Below are 27,327 nucleotides of genomic sequence, written 5' to 3' on the forward strand. Positions count from 1 at the left end.
CATCCCAAAACGCGCGCACACACATCGACGCCGTCGTCCACAGATGCGTTGCTCTCCGTGCAAACACGCGTGGTGCTGAACACACAGACACTCACTGCATTATGTATACAGCGAGACACGCGGGCCCACACCGGAGCCAGCCCTGCATGTCCAACAGGCAGCAGCAGCTGGTCTCAAATCACTATAGCATGGTCCGTTTATCTGGTCCGAGGACCAATGGGAGACGAGGAGAGGCAGATGGACCTCAGATGATCCCAATTTATGACTGTGGCTCTTATAAATCGATGAGGCCATCTTAGAAAACGCATTGCTCTGAATAACAAAATGCCAAGAGTTGAACCGGCTTCAGTTTACTTATGCAGTCTGCTATATTGCAAACTAACTAAATGTCATGCTGACGAAGTATCCATACGTTAGGCTACCAACCACCCTGACCGGCGCCACAACCACATACACACAGAGCGCTACCAAGACTCTCACACACACACACACACACACAACATTCTACCACCAGAAAGAGAGAGGTAGAGAGAGAGAAAGAGAGAGAGAGAGAGAGAGAGAGAGAGAGGAATGGAGGGAGAGAGAGAGAGATGGAGGGAGAGAGACACTCAGAGAGAAAGAAAGTGATTTAGAGGGGAGAGAGAGGGAGACTCAGAGAAAGAGATAGACAGAGAGAAAGAGAGAGTAATACTCAGAGAGAGGGGGGGGGGGTGAGAGAGGAAAAGTAAAGCAGCCCAAAGTGCAGAAGAGGATGAGAGAAGGATTGTAGTGCCTCTTCTAAGCCTTTGTCAGATAGGTGAAGAGTGTGTGTGTGTGTGTGTGTGTGTGTGTGTGTGTGTGTGTGCGTGCGTGAGTGTGAGTGTGCACGTGCATGTGTCAGATGACTGAAGGGGTAAGACTAGAGCAAAATCAAAACATTGCTGACTAATATAGACATGGTTCCTGCCACACACCCTCCCCTATAGGCTCTGCACATTCCTCAATGTCGGCTTGACAGTGCTGGAAAAGAGAGAAATATCAATTGTATTTATTTATGATGGACTTCCTTGCGTCTCTCAACCACAGCCGCCTTTGACCCACTACATTTTTCTTAAACAGAGGACTATCGAGAGTGAGCTAGTAGGCCTCAGCCTCATACTGGTAAATGTCAATCCATGTTGTTCCTTTCACAGACCAAAGAAGCCCGTTAATAGCATTTCATTCTCTCATTGCTTGAGTTGCATTGCGTGCGTCAAGACCAGATCGATAGCTTTTTGCTTCTCAAAGCAGCACTAGCCTCATGTAGCCCAACTCTCTCTCTCTCTCTCTCTCTCTCTCTCTCTCGATCTCTCTCTCTCTCTCTCTCTCTCTCGATCTCTCTCTCTCTTTCTCTCCGCCCTTGATATATCAGACGGTGCTGGCTGCGAAATAATCTGGCCTTTCAGCATGGAAAACGATCTTTAAAGATAAACTTTTAGGATATTTGACAAGAAATGTCTCACAACAGCCCCTACCGACAGCTCTACAGCCGTGAGTGTGTGTGTGTGTGTGTGTGTGTGTGTGTAGCACTGTGTTGGTTTTCTATCTCCTTCAGGCAGAGTTTGTATGGCATTCTTGTCCCCTTAAAAGTGTAATCAAACAGCAGTGCATAAGTGCGTGGTTGTGCACCTTTGGCAGTAAACAAGAATAATGTCCTGATTAGAATGATAAATACTAGTGTGCATTCATGTGTGATTTCATCGATGTATTGTAAAAAGAAATCAAAGTGCAAACATATAAAGTGTTGAACGTGTTTGGTTTAGTGCTTCAGGTATGTGTGTATGTAAAGGTAATATAAATGTATTCACAGGGAAGGAAAGATAGAGAAAATAAGAGAGAGGGAAACACAGAGAAGAGAGGCAGAGGTGGTGAAGATAAGAAACCAAGGGACAAGGCTTATGGTAACTATTCCACATGAAAGCAATTCTTTTTCTATACTTCTTGCATGCAGTACAAACACCCAACACATGCTCATATATACACCCACATACACACACACATGGACTCATATACACACATACACACACAAACACATACAAACATATGCACACACAAGTAACAACATGCTGTAAAGCAGCATACACGTTGGTGTACTAAACCATCAACAGTGTGGTCCAGTTAGCTGATTAGTAAATGCAACACATCCTCCTGTGTACGGGTGTTGCCTTTATACTCCCTGTTCCAAACCCTGCTTTGTAGCCACGATAAGATGAATGCCTCCTCACCGCTGCCTGTGATCTATGCCTCATCCAGCCCCCGATCGAGACCTCTGTGAATCAAGGCCCCCCTGTTGCTTCCATTAGGCAAAGTGGTTGTCTTGCTGTTGTTAACCTCAACCCACTCGACCGGACACAGAGAAACAGACCGAACCGATCTTCTCCGTCTCCTTATGATCGTTGGGCTGCTTGGTCCAATGGCGAGGGCAGCTATCCAACCGTCCAGCCACAGACGTTCTGGAGCCACAGCGGTTTCAGTTCCCACTGGGGTTATGGGTGGAGGCTGGGGTGCAGTGTCTTTTGCATGGGGAGCCCACTTTGAGTAGCATCCAACGTCGTGCATCTTGATGCCCACAACGAGATCAAGTTGATTGTTGACGGCCACAAGCAGCACATAATGCAAATAATATATTTATTTATTTATTTTATTTATGAAAGGTTCATTTTTTTGGAGGATATATAATGTGAATGTAACATTGACGCTGAAAATATATATAAAAATACAATTAATATTCGTTCCGGTATTTTGGATTACTTTTGCAGGTTATAGTTCATTTCCGACCCAGAGAATTGAACGGGAGGAGAACATTTTCATAGGCTCCACGTTTCCAAAGGCTCCACGTTTCCATGGCACTAACATTCACCCGCTCACTTGAAAATCACCTTGAGTAGCTGGCATTGAGTTTAAACTCTGCTGCTTGGAAACCTGTGATTCTGGATCCATGGAGGGTTTCCCTTTAGGCATGTGGAATATCTAAGCCTGAAATATGCAACAGATAACTCAACAGCTAGTTCTGCGGTTGCTCCCATTTTGACTTTACACACACACACACACACACACACACATACACATCAGTTTTAACTGTCAGCTCTCTTAAAACAGAAAACAGAGCGACACACACACACACGCACACGCACACACACAGACACAGACAGACATTGAAACACACACACACATTCATTCACACACATTCACACACTCACTCACCGACACACACACACACACATTATCAAACTTCTTCTTCGAAAGTTACAAAGCTCTTAACTTTCGGCCAACTGCTGAGCTGACAGAACTTGCCTTCTATCAACCGATGACATGTCTCAACATTTTTTTTTTCTCAGTCTAGAAGTGTTATCCTGCACCACTCATCACCCACACACACACCCCTTCCTTTGCCACCAACATCACCCACACATTGAACCAACCCCACATCTGCTACACCCCCAACCTACCTCCGCCACTGTGCTCCCTCTCTCCCATTTCTCTCTCTCACTCTTGCGTCTTTGTTACGATTCGTCTCTTGACACACACACACACACACACACACACACACACACACACACACACACACACACACACACACACACACACACACAAAAGGATGCCACCATAGGCATCGTCTCCCACAACAGATCTGTGAGGCTTACATGTGAACGTGAAAAAAAGAAAAAAACATAACATGGCATCAGCGACCCAGCTTCAAACAAAGCCGCTCCATTCAGAGTGTAGTGCCTTGGAGTCTCACCCAGGAAACAACACTCCCCGCCAGCAGTCAAGTGCAGCCGAGACACTCATTGAGGCATTGTTGTTGTGGCGGTGGTGATGGTGGGGGTGCAAAACACACCGGGGTGACAAACGAAAAACTAGGGTAAAACGTAGAAACAAGCCAAAGAAAAAGTCAGCAATCCAAATCCCACCACTGATACACCCGCAAAACGCACAGATCTTATACTGTGACAGAGGAAAAGCTTGGTCAAAAAGACAGCAAAGGAGGATCCGGGAGCCCTTGCTGATGAAAATGCAAGGCATCTGGCCTAGAGCTACTGCACGCACACAAACAAATAGGACTGAATTGAACGGCACTCTGAAACAGCAAGCAGTACCCTTGCATTGTGCAATACAAGAGGTACTTAAAGTTGCAATACTTAACTTCAACTAGTTTATAGTCTAAAAGGATCTGAACATACATATCTGTAGTCAATGCTGAACGAGATATCGATTTCGAAAATGTTATCAAGAAAATCCCATCCAGCAACCGATCTATTCCACAAAACACTTGTTGTCTCTTTGTTTACGACAACATCCTGCTGCGGGGTCGTGTCTCACCTTACTACGGATGGACACGCCCCAAACCCCTCGCACTCACGCCACCGACACAGCCGAGCGACACTGAGTCATTCGCTCCGCGTCACGCAGTCGCCCTGCCAGTTGGAGCGGAAGGAACAGAGAGCGAAAAGCCTCCCGCCTGCTGACTGGGAGCGGCTCAACCTCACACGCCTCTAACGAGTAACAGAAGGGCCCTTACTTGGTGTACTCTGCGTTGTCCCGGTGGCAGCGGCCGTCCTTGTGCTTCTCCCAGTCCTTGCCGTGCTTGCAGGTGGTCAGCAGCACAATGTCGTCGCCGTTGTGGATGTGATACAGAGCGTTCCGCGTCTCCGACCCGATGCCGGTCAGGTAGCGTTTCCCCTTGAACACCAGCAGGTACTTCCGGTTGGGCGGCACATGGTTGAGCACCACGAAGCCGCCGCTGCCCCCGCCCCCGGGGGGCCCTCCACCTCCACCTCCACCGCCGCCACCCCCGCTTTTCAGGGGGTGATCCTTGGAGAAAAGCGGGATGGACACGTCAAAGTTGGGCCGGAAGCTCCCTGAGTCCACACTGGCCCGGGCCAGCATGGCCTGGCCCGCCTCGAAGCCCAGCTCCTCCGTGTAGTCGGGCCAGGTCCCCGAGTACAGGTTGAAGAGCAGGTGGTTGCGGCCGTCGTTCCAGGTGGGCGTGGCCTGGATGCGGGCGCGCACGCTCTGCACGTACTGCGGCGAGAGCTGGTCCCGGTCCAGGGTGTCGGCGGCCAGCACGAAGAGGCAGGCCCGCGCGGGGTCGCTGGTGTGGAAGCGGGAGCCCTCGATGGCGGAGAGCACCTTCTGGTAGCTCTCCGACACCTCCTCCTGGCCGCCCCGCTGCGGCGGGTAGATGTACACGGAGAAGCCGTGGCGCTGGCAGCGGGCGAAGTCGAAGCAGGTCTCCATGCGGCAGCGCCGGCTCTTGTGGATGTGGTCGCGGATGGCCCGGCGCTCCCGCGGAGAGGTGTGCTGGTGCTGGAGCCGCGGGCTGTCCTCCTGCAGGGAGGGGGGGGAGGACACGCACACACACACACACACACACGCACACACACACGCATGTATGTATGTAAACAAAGGCACATACACACACACACACACACACACAGATACACCTGCAGGATGATAGGGTGATTCCATTTGCCCCAATAAGCGAACGGATAACATTTTATCACTTCACTATTAACGTGATGTCAATATTCTAAAGTATAGTGCAGTCCTACGACAGGGGTGACAACGATAATCAGCGGTGCGTTAAGACCGACGAAAGAGGATGGCTTAGGAGGAGCGGTCAATCGGGGTGAACTTTTTTTTTGGTGGGGGGGTGGGGTGGGGAACGTGCCACCCCTGGCCCCCTCATGGACACGCACCCCCCGTCGATGATCCTTTCTGTCCAACCACCAACGATCTTCTCGCTTGTCTCCCACGCTAACAGCAGCACGTACCTCCTGCTCCCCGCCCTCCAGGTAAGGCTCCAGCTGCTGGCTGGACTCGCGCCGGTGCCAGGGCTGTCTGGAGGGCTCCCTCTGGGGCAGCGGGCTCAGGGGCCCGGGCCGGGGCCTCCGGGGGCGGTACGCCTCGGCGCTGGACTGACTGTAGTCGTACTGGGGCTGGTGGGGGAGAGGCGGGGGCTGTGGCTGGGACTGCTGTGGCGGCTGGAAGTCGCCGATCTGCAGCCCCCAGAGGTAGACGAGCAAGACGAGGCCGGCCCCCACAGACACGAGCAGGTAGCGCTTCCTGGCCTGCATGTGTGCTGTGGGGGGGCACGGGGGGAGGGGGGGGGGGGGGGGGGGGGGAGGGGGGGGGATTGATGGTGCAGCAAGGAGGATGGAGGGCAGGGGGAGCGGACAGACGGACAGACAGACAGAGGCGACCCCAACGGCAGGCGAGGGGGAGGGGGGCTGGGCTTGGTCGCTGCTACCCACAGCTTTGCATCCTGGGACTTGAGGTCACTTGAATAAAATAAAAAAGAGGTCATTTGTAACTTCTCGAGAGCAGAGTGCCTTTTTGTATGATAAAATGTTGAGAGCATTATCTGCATTCATTTCAATATAAAGAGGTTGACTGAGGTTGGCTGCTCTACACTTATGCATTGTCCAAAGATATGCCTGGCTTGAAGCAAAAATTTGGTTTCATTCAAGTATCCTGGATAATGAGTTATAGACTACATTTTTGTTACAGATTATAACAATGAATGGTGGGCCAATAATGCCCGAGTCACCATGTCACACATCACCTTCATGTCCCTCATAGTCCTACCAATGCATTAACAGAACGGCTACATTCACTCATAATACTTACAGTTTAGATTATTATGATTTCGCTTGGTCCGATTTTGGTTACCTTCGGTTGATTATTATGAATGTTTTTTTTATTTGACTTTTCCTACTTTCGATTGAGTTTAAAATGAGTTTTTAAAAAAAGGTACTAGTGGGAGCTTCGATCTGAAATAACAATCACGACAGAAATCCATAGGTGTGCATAAACATTTCGTTTAAAAGGTAATCGAGGAAAGAACCAGGTGAAGCCTACCTTCTTCAAGAGAACACCTGTAGACGCTGAGATGAGGAACCAACGATGTTCTCTGCCGCCGGAGCACAGCAGATACTCTGATTCCACATACATGGTAGAACAACATTTAACAGATTACATTCCTGCTCACAACGAACCCTAAAACAACGCGCTGTCATCATCCCCACATGTCCACTTTACAAACTTTTTGGAGGGAAACAACGAGTGCGCAATATATGCACTCCTTCCACCACCCCGAGCAGTGCCTCCGTTCGGCTGGATGATCCGTCGAGTGTCAACACCGCCCCGGCCGGCACATGGGCTCTTGGTTTAGACTAAGATTGGGTCCTCTTGTCAATCATTAGGGCCACGCGACCACAACTATGGCGATCTCCCCCTGCCACGGACCTCTTTGTAGTTTCAGGACGTTTCATGCGTGTGTGAGCGGGGACTGAGCAGCCTATAGTTGGAAGTCCCTGCTAAATAAAAGCCCAAAACTCTGCGCAGTGTCTGCGCGTCGCGATCCGGAGCACGTTGGAGGAGACCCGGCATCAGGTGACGTACCAGATCCCGTTAAAGTTAGGGAGCGTTTATGTTGTTTCTGGCGCCGTGTCCTTTGGTCTGCTGTAAAAAAAAAAAAAAAAGAAATATTCAACTAATCCTGCCCGGAACGAGTTGTATTTTGGTATCAGCGGTTGAAAACATGGGGAACGCCAATTAGGGATGCGAAGATAACGCAGATCCAGTCCGATAAGATCCAGTGGCACGCCGAAGTGCGGGAGGCGGCTGGTGACGGTGAAGGACCAAGCAGTGGCTATAATCCGACCGGTGAGTTACCTTGGAGCGGGCACGTTATCCCCATTGTGTGTCCCCCCTAAAAGTGTGTGTTCTTGTCGGGCTCAGCCGGTCTGGGTCGGGGCTGCCGCTGCCGCACGCGGGGCGCAGGGCGCAGGTGCGCGGAGGCGGCAGCGCTCACACATCACACGGGGCGCAGAGGGGGATCATAAATAAAAGACTAAGCGATGCGAGGTGCAGAAATATATTTTTTAATCAAATGTTAAAGGAAGCTAGGTAGGCCTGTGGAATATTTTTTTATTGGATGATTGTTTATATTCAAAATCAAAGGCACGTGTCATCACTCATTTGAGTCAGCCTAGTAGGCCTATGCATGTGAAATGTAATTAAATAAGCTACATCGTTTGTAATTACACGTTATGCCTCAATAACCAGATTATTCCCAATATATTTGGCTATGATTAGCCTATTGTAAATATGTATATTTTTATAAAATAAATGTTTTAAAGTTCAGAACATTATGAGATCGGCCAGTTTTCTGCGTGGTCCTACTTTTGTTTTCTCTAGGAAGGGTTCTTCCTTCATTTCAAAGCGTCTGAACAGCCAACAGGTTTTCCCAAATTTAAATGAAATTCCACTTCATTAAACCACAGACACCGAGAACCAAAATATGTTTTTAACTGGTTATGATCCGTCGGAAACTCAGAAAAGCTTACGAGAAATGGAGACAGTGAAGTTGTTTATGATTCATGGACTGACCTACCCGCTGGTCTACACACAAATAAAGACGTGCCAGGACAGACGTGCTGCTGTTGCGCGTACGGTGGGAGCGCGTCGACAGATTGTGCAACAAACGTCGCCATCTGGTGGCCGGTTTGAGTAACAGAAGCACACATCTTAATGTAAAGAAGTAAGCTAAATGCCAAACCTCAAATGACATGACATGAAATAAACAATATTTTTATCTTACTGTGTCTAAAGATGTGTATTTATTTGCATGGAACCACAACAAACACATGTTAAGAGTGCAATGCTTCAGAATAAAAACACCAGTTAAGTTATAACTTTAATTAACTGATTTTATTGAGAGTTGTTATTTAAAACATAAGTACACACTGTGACTGCCTGACTCCAATTGAACGAAATGGTTATTGTTATATAAGGTATCGTCTAGAATATTAATGTGCTGTTGTTGTTGTTTTGGATTGTGGGTTGTATTTCTGTCAGGCTTTTAAGACTTTTATATTTTATTTAGCTTGGAATGAGAAAAAAAGCAAAGAAAATAATGCTCTGTTGGTCCTTGAACTTTTAAATTGGCTATAGCAAAGCTTGTGGTGCTGTGCGTTTCCGATCAACTATGTATAGGTATTAGGTTAAGGAGGTTTGAGGTTAGGTGAGGTTTATTGCATTAGAGATTATAAGTAACGGTGAGGTAAAGAAATCAATGTATCATGGTAAACCCATCGTTGATTTCAAATTGACAGGGGGACTACACTGACCCATGTAATGTTTGATCAATTTACCAGACAAAATTAAACATTTTTGGCCGCAAAATTTAATATATATTGTATATAGTACATACACATAGAACCAAAAAGAAGAAAGAAAAACTTTAAAAATACTAAAAACTAAAAAGTGCTGTAATAATATATTAAGCTTCATAAAATATTATAGTCCAGCAACCATCAACTACACAATCATTTAATAGTAACACTTCCCCAGAGCCAGCCTTGCATCGAGTATAGGCCAACCAAGCGCCACATAGGTCTCACAACCACCAGGAAGGGCCACAAATGTGTTGCAGAACATACTTCTTATCTAATAATGAGGGAGCGCATGCACCCCAAAAGTCTCTCCGTCCTGTCTCCCCACACTGTCTTTTTATGTTTCTTGGACGGGATGTAACTGGTAATTTCGTTGCTCTGTACTTGTGACGTGTGCAATGACAATCAAGTCTCTACTACTATGTGATGATGGAGCCGCCTGCAACGATAATGAATGCACTGGTCGTTGGAAATGTGGAAAAGTGGCACTCCTTGAGGGTACATGACAATAAAGAGAGAGAGAGAGGGAGGGAGAGAGGGATAGGAGTGGAACAGCAGCCACTAAGAAACCAACAGAGGTGTGAATAGCATTCAGCTACTCACACCCTTTGAACCCTAGGAGAAGTGTCCTGAGAAATAGTGTACTGTACATCTGAGTCGTAATGGGGTAGGACTCAAGTAAACCATTGTTTGCCGTGGCCAATTAGAATCCAGAGAGGAGGAACTGTCTGGTGTTCAGACCTATCATAATGGGCCGAACTGTGCCCTATCACTGTACTTGGTGTAAGGGTTAGAAAAGGGAAAATGTTAGATGAAAGGACCAAATGGAATAAATATTGGCCAACAAATGAAGCTGATGCAGGCTAGCATGAAATGGCTGCTTTAAAATGAGACTCACGAGTAAGATTGAGCTGATACCAGTTAGGAGGCCGGAGTCTTTCAGAATTCAAAATACTCACTGACAGTGTTCCGTCCTCTCTAACTGGCTGTGCAACTGTGCATCGCGAACTAGCGTAGCTCGGCTGGCTGCGTGGCATGACTGGGAGGGGATCAGTTATAAGATGTGATTTTATTGATAATATTATTGAAATCACAATCGCTCAGCATTGACTACCCATATGTCCAAATCATTTGAAGCTACAAGCTAATAACTTCTTCAAAATACTCTGTTTAAGCAATTTATTATCGAGTCATCAGCAGCAGACACACTCAACTAAAGCGACTTAAAAATACTTCAGATACAGGTTTTTGTGGAGCAGGTAAGGGGAAAGGCTTCATCCTGCTTAAAGATGCCTACATGGTTGTGATAAAACCAACATTCTTTCACCCGGCCCTCAAACACCATAGCCACTACCCTGTCCTGCCACTTTAGGATTGTGTCACACTCAGTCTATCATCCATAATGGAGTTTCCCCAATGCGACTCAGACCCGACTAAGAAGTCTTGTAGTAAAGACAATCTAAACAATTACGTTTTCTCACCTCACCTCAGTTCAATTGAGAGGGTGAGTCTGTGAATGTGAAAATGTTGCTGACTGCAGCTTAAAGGAACTCAGTTTAGTGCAAGTTGTCAATACTGACATATGCAATGAATAGGCCTATTTGGTCGGCTTTCCCCTCAGGCTTTTTAACACATCACCGTCACATTGTTAAGGTTCTCTTACTCAACAGGTACGATCAATAGACTCGCTCCAAGGGAAGAAAAACATCAACAGAGGGTCAATTGAACGTGAGCATATCCTTTTTCCACCTTATTTGGTGAAAAAAAAAATCAACTTCAAGCGCTTTGTCACCAAATAAATGCCGATTAGTCACGATAAAGATGTCAGTGACCTCGTTGATGATCCATGCCTTACCAAATGGGAAATGGGAAATTTCTTTTTTTGTTAGTCAAACAATAAAGTTTGGCTTCAGTTGCTTGATGCCAATTGAGGGTGAATGGAGTTACAAAGGATGTGTTTTGAACCTGATTGCAGTTAATTTTAAAAAGCCTAAATGATTAATGTTGAGCAATACTCCAAATATGATAAGGGGACTTCCCTCTTTCCATGGATTGGCTCTTCCTGCAGACTTTGACCAGGGTCAAGTTTTAATTTGGAAGTGAAGAGTGATGCATTGTGGGAAGAGGAATGGTGTCGAAGATCGGCAATGGGCCAGACCACAGGGCTGAGAGTGTTTGCCTACTTCTGCAGCTGGTCATTACAGACGACTTCAAGGAGTGCCGAGCTGGGTACGGAGCTCCATTGGGAAGGCTCGCAAATTATGCAACCAGCTGTATTCAATCTAAGCTCCATATTTAAGGATGGCTCTGAGCCGCCGGTTGAGATTCCAGTTTCCGTCTCGGGCCAGTCGACGGTCAAGCCTGTAATTGAGGTTGATGCCAGCAGTATGGTGGAACTCTGCTGGGAGGTTCAGGCACACAATGAACTCATCTTTGCTGTCAGAGACAGACAGAGCGAGAGGGGAAACCTTCTTATTGGGTTTCCCATTGTGGCAGCCAGTGATGGATCACACATCGGTAGAGGAGGTTTCTCAGCTTCTCCTGCGTGGTAGTACCTACGGTGTCAACTGACCAGGTGACCAGCTCCAGGAGCATGCCCAGTCACAACACCACTGCAGAAGGATTTCTTTGGTGATACATTTATCGATATCTTTATCAATATCTTCTGATATCTTTGATATCAGAGGAACGTTCATTTGAGGACTGAGGTTAACATCACTTGCCCTTTTTATCCTACATTGGTCTCACTCCTCTGGGTGGTATTGTGATGTGCTGACAACAAGGGAGATGAAGAAATATGTTAAAGTTAAAATATAAAATATATAAGAAAGCATAGTTTGTGTAAGCCTTGCATAGTATAGACTAGGAGGGGATGCTGAATATTATCAGATTGCATCCGTTCATCTTTGGTTCCTCCTAATAGTATTTCCCAATCTCTTCATGTGAGCTGTGGACATCTACCAACGGTCCCCGGAACGAGAGGAAGAAGAGGATGAGCAGTAGGACAAGGATAACCGAAACTCTTGTCCCCTTCCACACTTTCACCACGGCCTTTACCAGGATTCAGTCGTCCGTCGTGAGATGAAAAGGGAATAAGGTTACCAGTCTATGATTTCCTACTTCTAAACGGTAATGTCCTACCGGGCCCCTCCCTCTGACAAAGCTATAGGTCTGACAGCTGTAACGGATCACCATTATTGGTCCGCTCGCATCAAGCCTAACCTGTGGTCATTAGCAATGGTGGGCTAACGACTGTATTAATCCACATCCTCCGGTCATACCTAATTCCTATTCCTATTTCGTCTATCTAGGTTTAACCATTCAAAATTTATGCCTAATATTAAATCTGTTCAAATGACGGCTGAACTTGAGCCTTTGTAAAGTAATGTATAATATACTAGGTTGGTATTATTCCGAGGGTTAGGGTCGGCTCTCCGTGTCTTTATAGTGTACACTATGACCGGGTGTATCCACTCTCAACAGGAAATCGTTTTTGGATGTTGTAATGTAAACAAAAGCTGGGCGTAGGAGTTTATAATGGACAAAGTACACACTAATTACATTTCGATTGACCAACAGTGGTGGACGGACAGTTAATGGTTCCACATTGTAGGTTTAATATAACTTATCTAGACCTAATCTGACATTGGTTCAGATCAATATGTTGTGAAGAGTTGTGAACAGTGACATGAGAATGGGCTTGGAGTTTGTAGCAGGCATTACAAAGTTTGAGATTGTTTGCTCTTCAACAATATGTTATATTTTCTCAAATAATACATTTTGTTTCACTTTTGAAATCTTCTCATGGTATGCTCTGTGGGAGAGTCATCTAAATGCTAACGATGTAGACTGAGTCCAATCTTAGGCTAGTAGCATGTAATGCTGAGGTTTAGACACACACAAACACACACACACACACACACACACACACACACACACACACACACACACACACACACACATATACACACACACACACACACACACGTACACAGTGGATTTGCAAGTAGAAAAATCAATAACCTTGTTCTGCTGTGATTGTGCACCATTGCATCAAAAGTGGCAGCCTAACAGCTAATTTAAAACAACTAATGTAAAACGTATGCATTCACAATCAAGCACACACACACACCAAAGGCAGCCAGCTGGTGTGCATTGTGCATATACACAAACAGCACAACAAACATTTTATAAACATCAGGTGCTATTCAAACTACAATACCAGGTTAACTTTTCTATTATTAACAATGAATAATTAAAAGTCTTGACAGCTGGATTCCCTGTTACTCATTTGAGTCCAAAGCTCATTAACTCAATATTTCTACCACGTCCCATAAAATGAAAGAGGGAGTAGCCATTTCTGTTCTTACCATTTAGAGATTACACAACGCAACCGTCTCAACAGGGAATGCTGGTGGAGAGAAACCAAGAAAGCTAAAATGCATATACATCTGGTCTGAAAGTCATCTTGCATTTCCTGAATATGAAATCATCTGGATAGAAATGTCTTTGAAACGTTTTAGAATGAATGCAACCTTGAAGGGATAATAAAAAATAGTAAATAGTGAATGCATACTGGATTGAAATGTATAAAGTATTCTTCATACATGAATACTCATTAGTAAGCCATTTATTAAGAGTTATACATTATTAAGAGAATAGGGAAACATCTTATAAGATAATTTATGAAGCATAAATTTAGGATTTACAAACAATGCACAACTTTTTAATAATTATTTTTAAACACTAAACAATGCTGCAATTCATCATTATTTCAGGTAGTTATAAACCATATAGTTAACTGCTTTTTAAAGGGATTTTTATCCTGAAAAAAATGCAGCTCCTCCGTTTCCTTGTATTTGTTTCCAGGCCAATCTTCGCCTCTCAATGGTGGCAATGACGTAGCCAGCGACGGGTCGTAGCAGTCAACCTGGCATCTATGTATATATGTCGACGTATTTGGCTTGTGAATCAGAATGCACCTTGGGACTTTCGGTTTTACGATATTTCGCCATATTGAGAGGACTCAAGAGGGTTGTAGAACTGTAAGGTCGTAAATTGATGTAAATATACCTTCAGGCTAATGACAACTTAATTTTGCCACGTCTTGCACGAGAAACGCTTGGGCATTATTAATACGCATCAATGTCTCCCCATAATCACAAATAATTTCAAGATTTATTACTAAACAATGACAACTTCCAAAATGGAGGCTGTCATTGTGATGTGACTTGGTGATGTGATGTGAATTGTTATTGGGTCTTAACAATTTCAGGCTCTACTCAACATATCCTACTGCAGTGCAGCAGTGTGCCACAAAACCATCAGCAGGCTTAACACCGCCATCTGTACATGGATGAGGCCGGGGGGCTTCAGAAGCCAATGGATTCCCTGATAACAAACTTTGTAACCAAGGACACTCATCCAGGATGCTGACTAACACTGAGTTGCACTGGCACTCATCAGCCTTTGTCATTTTGTTTGGTTCATAACTACTCTTCCATCTCTCAACTCTGCTCTCTCTCTCTCATCTCTCTAATCTCTCTCTCTCTAATGTAGTCCCATAGATGCAGTGTTATTTACCTATTTGCGGTGGTTGAAAACAACTTATAAGTAACCATAAGGACCCACCCCCATCCTATTCTTGCCTGCCTATCAATTTATGCTCTTCTATACTCATTTATACTCTTCAATTCAGTTTTGAACCTATACTGCAAATTTACCAATTTGCAGTATAGGTTCAAAAGCTACTTCAGTGTCAGTTACCCATGAATACCCTGGCCCTGCATTACCCTTCTCTTTTTCGCCACACAACACCTTGACTTTAGCCTAACCCCCTGAGGTGTGACCTTCTCTTTACGCGGCTGGTGGAAGAATGTCAGACAATGGCTACGGAGCTGTGGCAGCTGAATCTACCAAGAGGCCGTTGCTATGGAGACACTGCACCACAGAATGGAATGACACATTTCTAGATTTGATCAAAAGTCCAATATGGACGTGAGGTTGTGAGTGTGTGTGTGTGTGTGTTTGTGTGTGTGTGCGTGTGTTTGTGTGTGCGTGTGTCTGTGTCCTTGCACACGTGCGTGTGTGTGCATGCGTGTGTGTGATTGTATGGTCTTGGGAACTGTCATAATTCTAATTTAGCTGAGCAGCCAGGATTAAAGCAGTTTTAAACAATTAATTCACAATGGATGTTATTTTCCATTGTCAGATAATTCCTCTACCTGCATCACATCTGTGGCTTCCTTTCTAGAACATATAAGTTAGGTTAGTCTGCGTGCATTCTTTTCTGTTGGAGATATATTCAACAGTCAACAGACCCCTGGTTGATCACGTATTGTTCACAACTATCCAGATAAGCAACATGAACGCATATTCAGTTCCAGTTATTTCGGAATGACTTCAAACACCCATAGGCCTTTAGTCTTTATTAGTTATTCATCTTAGTTGTAAACCCTCAGGGAATTTGAATCAACATAATAGTATAGGAAATACATTAATGCTTGTCAAAAAGGTTGGGGAAATGCTCTTTATTCTTTCAATACTTCTGAATAAAAGTTTAAACTGCTTCAAGGCAATAGGATGTAAAGTGTGTTACACGTTGAAAGAAAATTCCCTTCTTTCGTGATTTTGCAGTTTTCAGTCCTTAATAAATCAGCTGCAGCAGGACAAGTCCATTACACGGACACACACACACACACACACACACACACACACACACACACACACACACACACACACACACACACTCACACACACACAGGCTTCTCACTAACCATAGATCAAGATTTATTAACACTTACAATTGTTAAGGGGAACACATCATTCTTCGTAAAATCGTTCCTGAATTTGAATATTTAGAAAGAGAGCCATACGAGCAGATCTATAAAGGAGACCCTCCCAACTGCGCAAAAGTATTGTCCATGCACACAAAATAACCACAGCCTCCACCCCAACAATTAGTATTGTTTAATTAGCAATACTAATTGTTCAGCATTTATTGTATTGCCTTGTGGTGCCCTCTTTTGTCTCACTTCATGTCTTTATTAATTTATATGTTGGGAATATATGTTTTAGTCTCTACAGTTTCCGTACTGATTAAACTTGCTTCCTTACCATGTGTTTCTTACTGATCCCTGTCACTGACATAGCATTGAATGATATAATCGTTTATTGAATGGTATAACCTATTATTGAACAGTATAACCTAGTATTCAATTAAATAACTTAGTATTTAATGGTAAACCTCATACTGGATGGTATAACCTAGTATTGAATGGTATTAGATTATTTAAGATGTAGTTTCTACTACCCAAGTGTCCAGCAATTCAGGGAATAGATACTTACGGAATTTGTCTTGGTCCACTGTCCAAACTTCTCCCGCTTTGTGCATGGCCCGGAGTGGGGTACCACTGTCTGTATAGGCAGCGGCCCCCCCCAAACCTTTTTTAACTACTACATCCTTCAATTCCAATGCCTGTTAAGGTACTCCATAATGTGAATCTTCATGAAGCACCTTCTGTCCCACATGCCACAGGTACAGAGTTAATGGCACCGTGGACGGGAGCAATATTAGCACACACAGGCGATGGAGATTAATACTTAATAGGCCTCCATTAAATATTGATCTCGCTTATTACCATAGTTGTAATATTAGCATAGACATTTCATTGAGGTGGATCAATCACAAGGGTTTCATTTGCATGTAAGGAGGACAAATGTAGCGTGATAATAACCGGGGAAAGCATGCAGGCTTATTGTAGGGGAACACAGGTGTATCTCATGACGTTAATTATGGGCCCTGCCACGCGCATACAGACCCATAATTAGCCTAACTAGGTGCACCTATTTTTGCTCTATAAGCCTATGTGATACAGGCCTAAGGCTGTCAGCAGAACTCCCTGTGAGTATGCTGTCAGCAAACTCATACTATTCTCATACAATATTTAGGGGCGTTTTATAATATATGTAAATTTGAAAAGGAGAAAAATATAAGACCGACATTTGCATTGAACTTGCCATCGTCTTGAAAGCCAAAAATGTGTGTCTTAGCGTCAAGACACGGAGGTTTTTGGGTTGCAGCGAGGTCTAAAGATGTTTATGGGAACTATTCAATTCGGGGACTTAGCGTGTTCCTTATGAGTCTATAAATCTTGCAGTCTCAAGTTTATGGTCTATATCGACATTTGCTATATTTAAATGTTCATGGATTGCTTTCTGGTATAAATCAACTCTATTTCAGAATAATTAAATTCAATTATTTACTATGGGAACTGTGGAGTCCAGTTAAATTGAAGCGGCCATCTTGAGGCGTTTTAATTAACACTACGATACTCTCCGTCTTTATGAGAACTTTAATCTTGCAAGTCAGCCTGATAAACCAGCATGGACACACACAGATTAACAAAAAAATAAAGATTTAGCAAACATGTCTAGATGTAAATAACTCAAGCAATGTTTGATTTATAGCATCTGCTGTGTTGCCAGCCAAGCCACTAGCTTTCCAGCCAACAGAAAACGTAGGACTTTATATTTATACATTTTAACTAAGAGGTTCTAATTTTAATCAATTTTCCCGAGCAAAATAGGGACCCATGCATTACAGTAAGACATAATAATCCTGTTAAGGAAATGACATTAATTCCTTAACAGGATTCATAACTGGATGAATACTTAAAATAATACCCTACGATTTTAAACCTCAAATCCTTTTCATAGAATGGGATCGAGCTGTCTTTTAGGTTTTTCCCCAAGGTGCTGGAACAGATGACAGCACTCTCTTCTGACATGGGAGACTGGACCCATGTTTGACGATCCAGTGATCCTAATGACACATGGAAAGTATTTAGCCATGTTATGTTCTGGTCTCCTGAGAGTAAACCTCACCTTCTAAAACAGACTGGCAGGAGCAATATCCCAGGATGCTTGCCAAGACAGGGACCAAACTTTTTGTCAGCTTTGCATCGTTATATTCACCTTGCCATCTTGGGCATTCAGGCGAATAGATGCACACAAGGTGAGAATGTGGGTGAGGTTGTGTTACTGGAACATATGGGTATTATTAATAACCTGTCTCTGGTTCTCCCTTTGGGTGCCAGACAATGCATGCTGGATGCTGTTTCACGCCTTGGATTAAGCATTGCGCTGCTCGGTATAATCCTGTCTCTTTCTGTGTACCTGGCAATAAAAGAGTTAAACTTGAAGGTGCCGTCGTATTGCTTGAGTTAAGACATTGGTTTGTTCTTTTTGTTGGCTTATTAAATCACAGAACCAACTCCTTTCTCTCATTTTTCCACTTCTCTGCACATGGGTTCTACTGCCAGTCCCTTTACAGACCTATAATACACGTGGCTGGTTCTGCATGTTTTGTCACTTCTGCATCTGATGAATAAAATACATTTCTCTGTTTGCTCCCACTCCTACACAGTGGCGTTGGTCCAGAGACACTCTGCCAAAGTGCCCTCACGGAGCCCCTACGATGGAGTAAAAGGGCCCTCACGTTGCCCCTACGATGGAGTAAATGGGTTTATGGCCCTCTGGAATGTCCCTGCGACAGAGAAAAATGCTACAAAGTGCGCTATAGAGTGCCCCTATGTGAGAGGAAACAGCGAGAGGTACCCTCTAGGGTGCCCCGATGACAGAGGAAATATAGGATGTCCCCCTGGTGAAGACCACTCTCACAGAGTTAACCCCCTGCTGCTTCCTTGGTGCACCAAACTAAAGATCTCAACACACGGCAGACCTACCTCCCAGCTCTGTATCAATCAGTTTTAGATCAGTGTTTGTGTGTGTGTGTGTGTGTGTGTGTGTGTGTGTGTGTGTGTGTTTGTTGGAGCAAGCTAGGGCCCCGAGCTAAAAACTCATTATCCCATCCTCAGGTAATAAAAACACAGTGATTTTCTGTTGACGTCGCCACATATGCATAATCCAAATAGCTTTGTGCACATCCAGATGGCAAGAGTGCAGCTGCGGACCACTGCCGACTCTCTCTTCTGCACACACACACAGAAACTCTCTCACGCACACTCACACACAAACAACCACTCTCCCACTCGAACACAAACACAGCAAAGCCTTTTCCTTGAGGCATGCCAAGGCCAGAGAACAGGTGCACGCTAATAAACAGCACCGTTTGACTTTACTGTCTCATTTTATAGCACTCGCAATCAATAAATCTGTCCTTCCTCTGAAGATATAAGCTTTTGCCCGCCTTTTTAACCTATCGACTACATGAAGGTATCTTTGACATTGTTTCTTCAGCAGGGATTTTTCACACACTCACTACATGAAATCAACGCTTCCCCTTTCGTTTCTCTTTGTCTCATCTCCTGACGTCTCCTCCCGCTTGTTCTTTTCATCGGTTTGATGAAACACTCACACATGGGAGACTTTTCAGGGTTATGGCACGAGAGAGAGAGACTAAATTAGAGAGAGAGAGAAAGAGAGAGAGCCTCGGGGTACGAACAGCAAGCCATAAAGCTCAGCAAAAAAAAGATCCACTGTAACCACAGCAACAACAACAACAACAACAACAATCGAAACGATTTAATGTAATGAAAAACGGGTCAACAATGGAGAATTGTTTGCGCAATATTGGAGCTCTTTGGCGTTCTGTTCCGAAGCTGCTGCTTGGACAAGGATGAATCCATCTCTGCACCTCGCCTGCTGCCACTAACTCATTTCTCTGTCAGGAAAAAAAAAAAAGTGAAGACAAGAAAATCAATGGATCTTTTTCTCGCCTGGCTGCTGTGGCGCTGGAATTAATCTTTCCTCCCACCAGAGAGAGGGAGAAGAGAGAGGGAGAGAGAGAGAGAGAGAGAGAATAGTTGTTAATGGTGTGGAGTGGGGAGAGCAGAGACGTTGGGGTGGTGGTGGGGGGAGAGGAGCATCTGGGATGTGGTCTGAAGGTTGGTAATGGGATTAGAAAAATGATGGTGAGAAATGGATGGAAGCGGAGCGGGAAGAACCAGGTCTTGTCTCTGGGAATAAAGTAACGACTTTGTTTGTGTCAACACAGGATTTTCTCCACTCACTGACACGCGCACCCACGAGGACAAACAAGACAACGAATGGCCTTGTCATCGTTGTCCCACTGCTCCGCTGTATTCTTCATATTTTATCGAGTATAGTTCAAGGCAGCGCGGAGAAGCCGGACTCGCAAGAGCGGATCGTTTAACGGCGTGAGGGTGTGCCCGTACGTTTCATGAAATGCAATGTTCATTTTTACTATGAGATTTTACACAGGTTTTCAGTTTTTCATCTGAAAATTGCATGTGATACATCGCTACCTCTGTTGGTGTTTTGTCTTTGGCTTTTACGTGTCAACTATCTTGCTGTTACTCATTTAAGCTTATTATCCTATTTGGCTGCTTTCTACGTACAGAAATAACGTAAAAAAGCCCTCATTGACTTATATGGAATTGAGAAGCCCCGTTTTTATATACCCATAGCCTTAAAGTTCAATTTTAAAGGAATATCATAACTGTTAGGAGCTGTATGGGTAAGAGATGAGATAGTAGTCTGATGTTATTTGATAGAAATGTTATTACAATATATTTATTTAGCTGATGCTTTTGTCAAAAGCAACTTACAATAAGGGCTTTCAACAATGAAAGCCCCATATATCATATGTAAATACATACAATTAACCAAAGAAGCAAATTACCTAAAGTGCCACATTATAGATGGATAAAGATAAAGATACAATTCTGGAACTGGACCTGAATCATCGCAGCGGCAGAGAACTATTGCCAGGAGATGGAATCTGGCAAATCACAGGCTCATCCAAGACTAAAACCCTTCTACAGGGACGATATTTCATATTTCACTGGAGAGACTAAATTAATGATAACGCTGCGCTTCTTGGCACCTTGCGAAAATTGTTGTGTTACTTTTGAATAATGCCCCATAAAGAAATAAGTACCATTGCTCACTTTTGCTAGGCCACAAACAAGTCACCGCATTGTCAGTGTCGTGATTGACAGGTGAAACAGCGGATATGTTGTAAAACAACAATGTGATTGGAGAAGGCAAATCTCTTCAGACTCCTGGCGACGGCTTCAGACGCTGCAATTAACCAGTTCACACCGCCGCAATGTTTAGTACTACGTCGTATTGATTCGGTCACGCTTTGTCGTGAATCTCTGATCTGAACCGGGCTCCAAGTGTTGTTTAGTAGGCCACACGTGTTTCTTTTTTTAAGAACTGCACATGGCGAAAAGTCGTCATTGGTTGACTAGAGCAGCAAATGTGTTTGCATTGAACATGCTTGGACACATTCTCACACACCCACATGCGCACACCTTTTGGTGAACATGTTTTGTCCTGCCTCTGAACACACTGCACTCCTGATAAGTACTTTTTTATAAATGTGTGACCCTGCCAGGGCATTCCAGGGAAGAAAATCAAAAGGAGAAAGCAACAGGTCTATCATAGAAGTAGAGGAATTTATACTGCTAATAAGAAAAAAAATGTTTTGCTCAATACAACTCTTTGGTCAAATAAAAGGCTTTAGATATTATTCAATAAATATGTACTGGAATATCAATCATTAATCCTTGTCTAAGGTCAAAATACCCCTCTTTGAGCATTAATGTCTGCTAGTGTTGTATGTTTATGCGTATGTTTAGGCCTGTGCATATGCACACCCTAGCATGGATGTGTGTGTCGGTCACATTGTTTGATACAAGACCATATCATTGTAACATTTGGAAATAAAACAAATAAAGCATTTTTGTTAGTGTTATTGTCCAAACCAATCATAAGTTTGGATGTTTTTATTTAGGCAGTGAACGGCAATGGCATTGTAAAGAGATTACGATCTCCGAAGTATTTTGTATCGGATATTTTGAAAGCGATACCGATGGTTAAATAAACACAGATGCATATCGTATCCGTCAGTTCTCGCTGTTTTGAGTTGAACATTAGTCTAAGATGGTCTGAACCTTGGCAACCACTCCAACCTCTTCTTGAATGTCTTTACTTGGGAACTCAACACTAACTGCCTCATTTTCTTATAGTTCTCATCCCTGTTTGTGTAGTTAGCTTTTTGCTCCTCTTTCCCACAGCTCAGTTCGCTACTCTAGAGGCCAGATGTATGGTAGTGGTGATGGACAAAAAGGCCCAAAAAGTCAATTTGCGACTGGTCATGATTAGTGGGAGGCGGGCTGGGTGGCAGAGAAGCTGTGGGAAATTATGTTCTCCTCCGCTGAAATGGCTGCCAGCCAGTGCACTCCACAGAGAGAGAGAGAGAGAGAGAGAGAGAGAGAGAGAGAGAGAGAGAGAGAGAGAGAGAGAGAGAGAGAGAGAGAGAGAGAGAGAGAGAGAGAGAGAGAGCTCAGACCAAAACAACATCGTCTGGTCTCTCTAGAACAGGACATGATTTCACACAGGAAACGGCGAATTGTCTTTCTGCTGCTCACTTGTGTGCCTGCGATCTGGCTGACCTGCTCAATCAGTCCCTCACTCCCTTCTTGTCAGTCTCTCCAGTGCACTCTTCCACCACTGGGATCGGATTTGGAAGGCAAATGATGTCTGGCATGGCTGAAATGTTTTGGCTGTTGTGGGTCTTCATTCATGAAGCAAAGCATTCTGGGGCAAGAGAAAATCGGGGGGGGGGACGACATAATTAACTGGAGTTTACATGAGGACTGATAGATATACATACATACATACATACATACATACATACATACCACACGTTTTTCCTGTGGACTACAAAATTCCCATTTGATACTAAATATTAGATATTCTTAGTATCATAAATCTCAGTATGGATTTAGCCATACAGCAGGTAAACGGGTTTCAAACGCTCGGCGTCCCACTGAGCTCTGGCTCAGTCACAGATCCAGGTGCTTGATTCAAAGTACTAAGGCGATCCTCTCTATGGTTATTCTCACCCCAGAAGAGGTCGTTGAGGTTGTCCAGCTCCTCCTGCACCCGGAGGAGCAGGATGAGCTGCAGGATGCCCTGCTGGGCCGGGGCCTCCACCCCCAGGTGGTGTAGGTGGTGCCCCCGCATCCGCAGCAGCGCTCGGCCTCCGGGGACAGGAACACAACATTACATTAGTCGATATGGATGACGGAGTCGACCCTTGCCTTGCTGACCCTGTGGTAAACTGTGCGTTTGTTTATCAAAACACTGAGTCTCATACCTTTGAATCTAATCTAATTGAACTAATAGATTAGCAATGCAGAAAAACTGTTTGTATTAAACATAGAAGAAAGGTCTTACTTGCAGACATTTACTTTTACTTTGAATGGTCGATTTGTGTGGCTGGGGAGCAAAGGGTAGCTTCATCGCTAGTTGTTAAAGCCTAATTATCCGGCTCGAACTCCAGAATCTGTCCGAATTGGCTAGCGGACCGATTCTTTGATGGATAATTGGACGCACTCCCTAACCTCTCATAGAGCGAGAGAATAAGACATCGGCTCCCCCTACCTGACACCGCGTGCTGCAGAAAGGCCGTCTGCAGCGTGCTCTGCTGATCCGGGAACTGCTGCTCCACCCACTCCAACACCTCGTCCACCGACCAGTCAGACACGCGCTTCGACGATTCCATCCGCCCTGCCGCCGGGATCGGCCCCCCGCTTGCTGCCGCATTCGTCCGGACAACAGAAAGTCAACCGGGAAAACCATCAGGAAAACCCATTCCCGCTGACCCCGCCTGTTATCAAATGCTGCTTCAGGTTCTTCTTCTTTCAGGGGCAGGGCTGTCGGCTGCTGTCTGAACCCTTGTAAATGTTCCTTCAATTCGGTTTCAATTACAGGTGTGTCGCATCAACGCTTATCAACATCAGACGATATTATGCCCTGCAATAGCATGTGTTTAACCTATAGAGGGAGACATCTAACGCGAACCGTTCTATAAGTGGGGTTGGGATAACCACAGCTCTATGGTGATTAGGGGTGATTATAGGCAAACTCAAATACTACAAATTCCTCTGATAACATCTGGTTATCAGAATAACACGAAGATGATCGTCTCGTGCTCATTAATACATTTGTGAATCAACTTCTAAGCTACAAATGTATCTCCATGTTATTTACACCATTGACAGGGATGCACTGCAGTAATAAGCAGGAGAGGCAAAGTGTGGAGACATTCACAGTCATATTGTCCAAATAGTAGTCATTTGACATCCAAATCAAATTAACCGTCAGGGTTATTCATTGGTGTGGGCCTGTACCCGCTCTGCTATGCAGAGTAACAAGCAACAACACCAACTGGCACTGCAACACAAGCTATTCGATGCAGAACTATAATTTAGATCGACCCGTGATGCACTCGACAGCAAAACTTTTCTCCACTGTTGAGTGACCCCATAAAAACTTTGTGGCTCAAATCAAATTGCATGCATCCTACGTTTTAGCCCTGAGCTAATATACTTGGAAATATGTCTGGAGATATTGTGGAAGGCAGAGATTTTACTGTCTTCAAAAGACCAGAATATAGAGTTCCCAACTTGGAGGGAACACATATATAAACTATGGGCCAGAGGGTTTAAAAAAGGATGATGTTAGTCTCTCCGACCAGACCTTGGAGTAGAAGCGTGACAGTTCTAGCCATAGACTGTATAAAATGTTTTTTTTGCCTTTTTCTTCAGATTCCTCAAATCCTGGAATAAACTCCAGTAATGAGAGGTGGGGAGGGAGAAGGGAGAAGGGGGAGGACAGGGGTATTTGTGTGCTTCAAAGATGACATTAACAAATGATAAATAAAAACCATCATTTTCTCACAGCCATAAACCTCAGGGGTTACACTGCCCAAGGGAAGACTAAAAACAATGTCTCAACAGTTACGTGACCTTTTCAGTGGAGTGAATCTTGTTATTGCTGCTATAAATATAGAAAGGTAATTTCCTGTGTTAATTAAAGAAGGAATATGATTGGCCAGAGCAGTATAACAAGGTCCCAGCGGAGTGATTGACATACACACACACACACACACACACACGCCCACCCACCCACCCACCCACCCACCCACACACAAACACACACACACACACACACAAAGTGGAGACCTTTACAGCACGACTTTACAAGGATCAAGTGGAGGGGGATGTTTTCGTTCAGATTCTGTCAAATTGAGAGCAGAACATTGAGTGAAAAACTTCCTTCCGTATTTATAACCTTTGCCTATTTTATAACGATGGCCCAATTTTGAAAAGTGTTTTCAACAGTAGGCCTACCCCCCTGGAGAGTGAGAATGACTAAACCGCGTGTCCCTGATATGTCGTTTCCATGAAGCAACACCCAATTGGCAGGGCTTGTTTCCGACAATTAAAGTAACTGTTCCTCTCTCTGCCTTAGAGGAAGAGCAGGCAGAAGTGGTTTGAGCAGGAGCAGAGGCATTTGGAAAGATCTCACAATAACACAATAGCACCTGTGGCAGAGTACGACGGATATTAACATTTCAAATATCAATTCAACAACAATAACGGATCAAATATGAGATTTTGTTATTGGCCTCATTTTGCTTTGCCAGAACAACAATCAGATCATGAAACACAACTACATGGCACTGGCATCGAGCCCTGAGGGCTGGCCAAGACCGTCACAGATCAAACTAAAAAGATCTGTTCAATTCCGACACCTTGTGGCGATACGACTAATTTACATTGACTGAAATGTAACTTAAAGGCGTTTCATTTTTCAACATATATTTTCAATATTTACACCAGCAAGGCCAACAAGGTCTTCGATGGCGGTGACCTTGTTCTTGTACCAACACGGCATGTTATAGCCTACCAAAAATAATATATAAACTCAAACTAAACTAAATGACAACATCGACAACTTGCCAATCAATACTATACCGTGTCGATATGTTTGTACTATTGCTCAGAAGAACCTACCTCAAATTGGAGACCTTTTTTCCTGACCAAAAAAGATAACAGCCTACTAACGACGGCCGGGCGGGTTCCCTCTAGTCTGTACCTGCCGAACCCTCCCAGGAGAACCGATAAGCTCCGCCCCCCAGACACGGATGCGTCCTGTAGGGACTCACGTCCCGCCCGCCAGCCAACGGCGAACGCACCTTCTTCAAAATCCTCTTAAGGCCTACGTTGTGTGTGTGATAAACGATTAAAGCAGCACAAAATGTAAAAAATATATATATTTTATTATAAACTTTTTTTTACTTTGAATTGTACTTTTCCCAGGTTGGCCTATACTGCACTGATACCATATGTCCAGCAGAGAGAGCCTTTCCCTCCCTGTAGGAAAGTGCATAGCTGTCTTCTACTTATGCTCGATTTAGCGACCTTCCAAACACACACGGAGCAGATAAACGTGTACGCTGGATTTCGGAGATGAGTTCGTCACATGGTGGCATGAGCTAAACCCAAACGAGTGAGCCATATTCCTCCACTAAAAGCGTTGACTCTCGCTGCACATGAATCAGTAGTGAGGGTGTGAGTGAGGCTTCGCACAGTGCACAGTGCTCAGCTGTACAAAGTCTCTCTGTTTTTTTGCTTCCCCCTCTCGGAGAGTTGAAATAAACTTTGATGACACTTTGAAATTAACAGCTGACGGAGTGTGAGGAGTAGTTTTGGAGGCGAACGCGCAACTTTCTTGGAGGAAATTATGAAGAAGTCGCATCTGTGATCATATTCAGGTGACAGCTGACAAGGTGAGGGATGGCGAGCTTTTAATAGCCACACGCATCTGTGCAGGAAAACCCTGACATTACATTTTTATTGTTGAATTTTAACATAGGCTATTATGTGAATCTAATATTCTAGATTAATTCAAAAACATCTGGCTTTGCTATAATAGTCCTGCTATACTTTTATGTCTTATTTTTCGACTGAGACCTATTTACTTCTTTCTAAATCTGTTACGCATACTATTTCATTTAGACCTGGATGCCATATATGCAGCCAGTAAGTAGGTTTACTATGTCACATGGGCACACAAATGCCCTTTCAATGGAGAGTCTGCGGGGGAAATTAAGTGCTTTATGTTTCGGCGCTCATGGATGAAGTATATCGTTCCTGTTAATTAAGCGGGAAATGGGTTAATGTGTGACATGGATGAGCTGTCATGGTATGTCTATCCTCAATGGGTGACCACACACAGTCTGCGTTAAGAAACTTGCGCCGCTCGGCTTTGACAATGTGGTGGA

At 44.3% G+C, this 27,327-nt stretch overlaps 3 protein-coding genes across 3 annotated transcripts in view; 1 reads left to right on the forward strand and 2 right to left on the reverse strand.

The window, feature by feature from the left end:
• LOC307087497 (exostosin-1) overlaps window positions 1-6,098 on the reverse strand; it is a gene marked incomplete at both ends in the record, with an annotated part of 169,764 nt that extends 163,666 nt beyond the window's left edge. Inside the window, 2 exons of the mRNA XM_079753091.1 lie at window positions 4,541-5,349; window positions 5,796-6,098. Coding sequence (XP_079609217.1) covers window positions 4,541-5,349; window positions 5,796-6,098 — 1,112 coding nt within the window. The remainder of the gene's footprint in view (window positions 1-4,540; window positions 5,350-5,795) is intronic.
• A 15,832-nt stretch (window positions 6,099-21,930) lies between these two features.
• LOC307087717 (sterile alpha motif domain-containing protein 12-like) lies at window positions 21,931-26,125 on the reverse strand. Its single transcript, XM_079753350.1, has 4 exons — window positions 26,057-26,125; window positions 23,640-23,792; window positions 23,099-23,236; window positions 21,931-22,790 (listed from the first exon to the last, which is right to left on the reverse strand). The coding sequence occupies exons 2-4, from the start codon at window positions 23,758-23,760 to the stop codon at window positions 22,774-22,776; spliced, it is 276 nt and encodes a 91-aa protein (XP_079609476.1). The 5' UTR covers window positions 23,761-23,792; window positions 26,057-26,125; the 3' UTR covers window positions 21,931-22,773.
• A 583-nt stretch (window positions 26,126-26,708) lies between these two features.
• The window catches only part of scara5 (scavenger receptor class A, member 5 (putative)), a 51,764-nt gene continuing 51,145 nt past the window's right edge, over window positions 26,709-27,327 (forward strand). The window contains exon 1 of the mRNA XM_079753764.1: window positions 26,709-26,832. The gene's annotated coding sequence lies outside the window, so the exon portion shown is untranslated. The remainder of the gene's footprint in view (window positions 26,833-27,327) is intronic.

Source organism: Pollachius pollachius (assembly GCF_949987615.1).
Source record: "Pollachius pollachius genome assembly, chromosome: 16".
Lineage (NCBI taxonomy): Eukaryota > Metazoa > Chordata > Actinopteri > Gadiformes > Gadidae > Pollachius > Pollachius pollachius.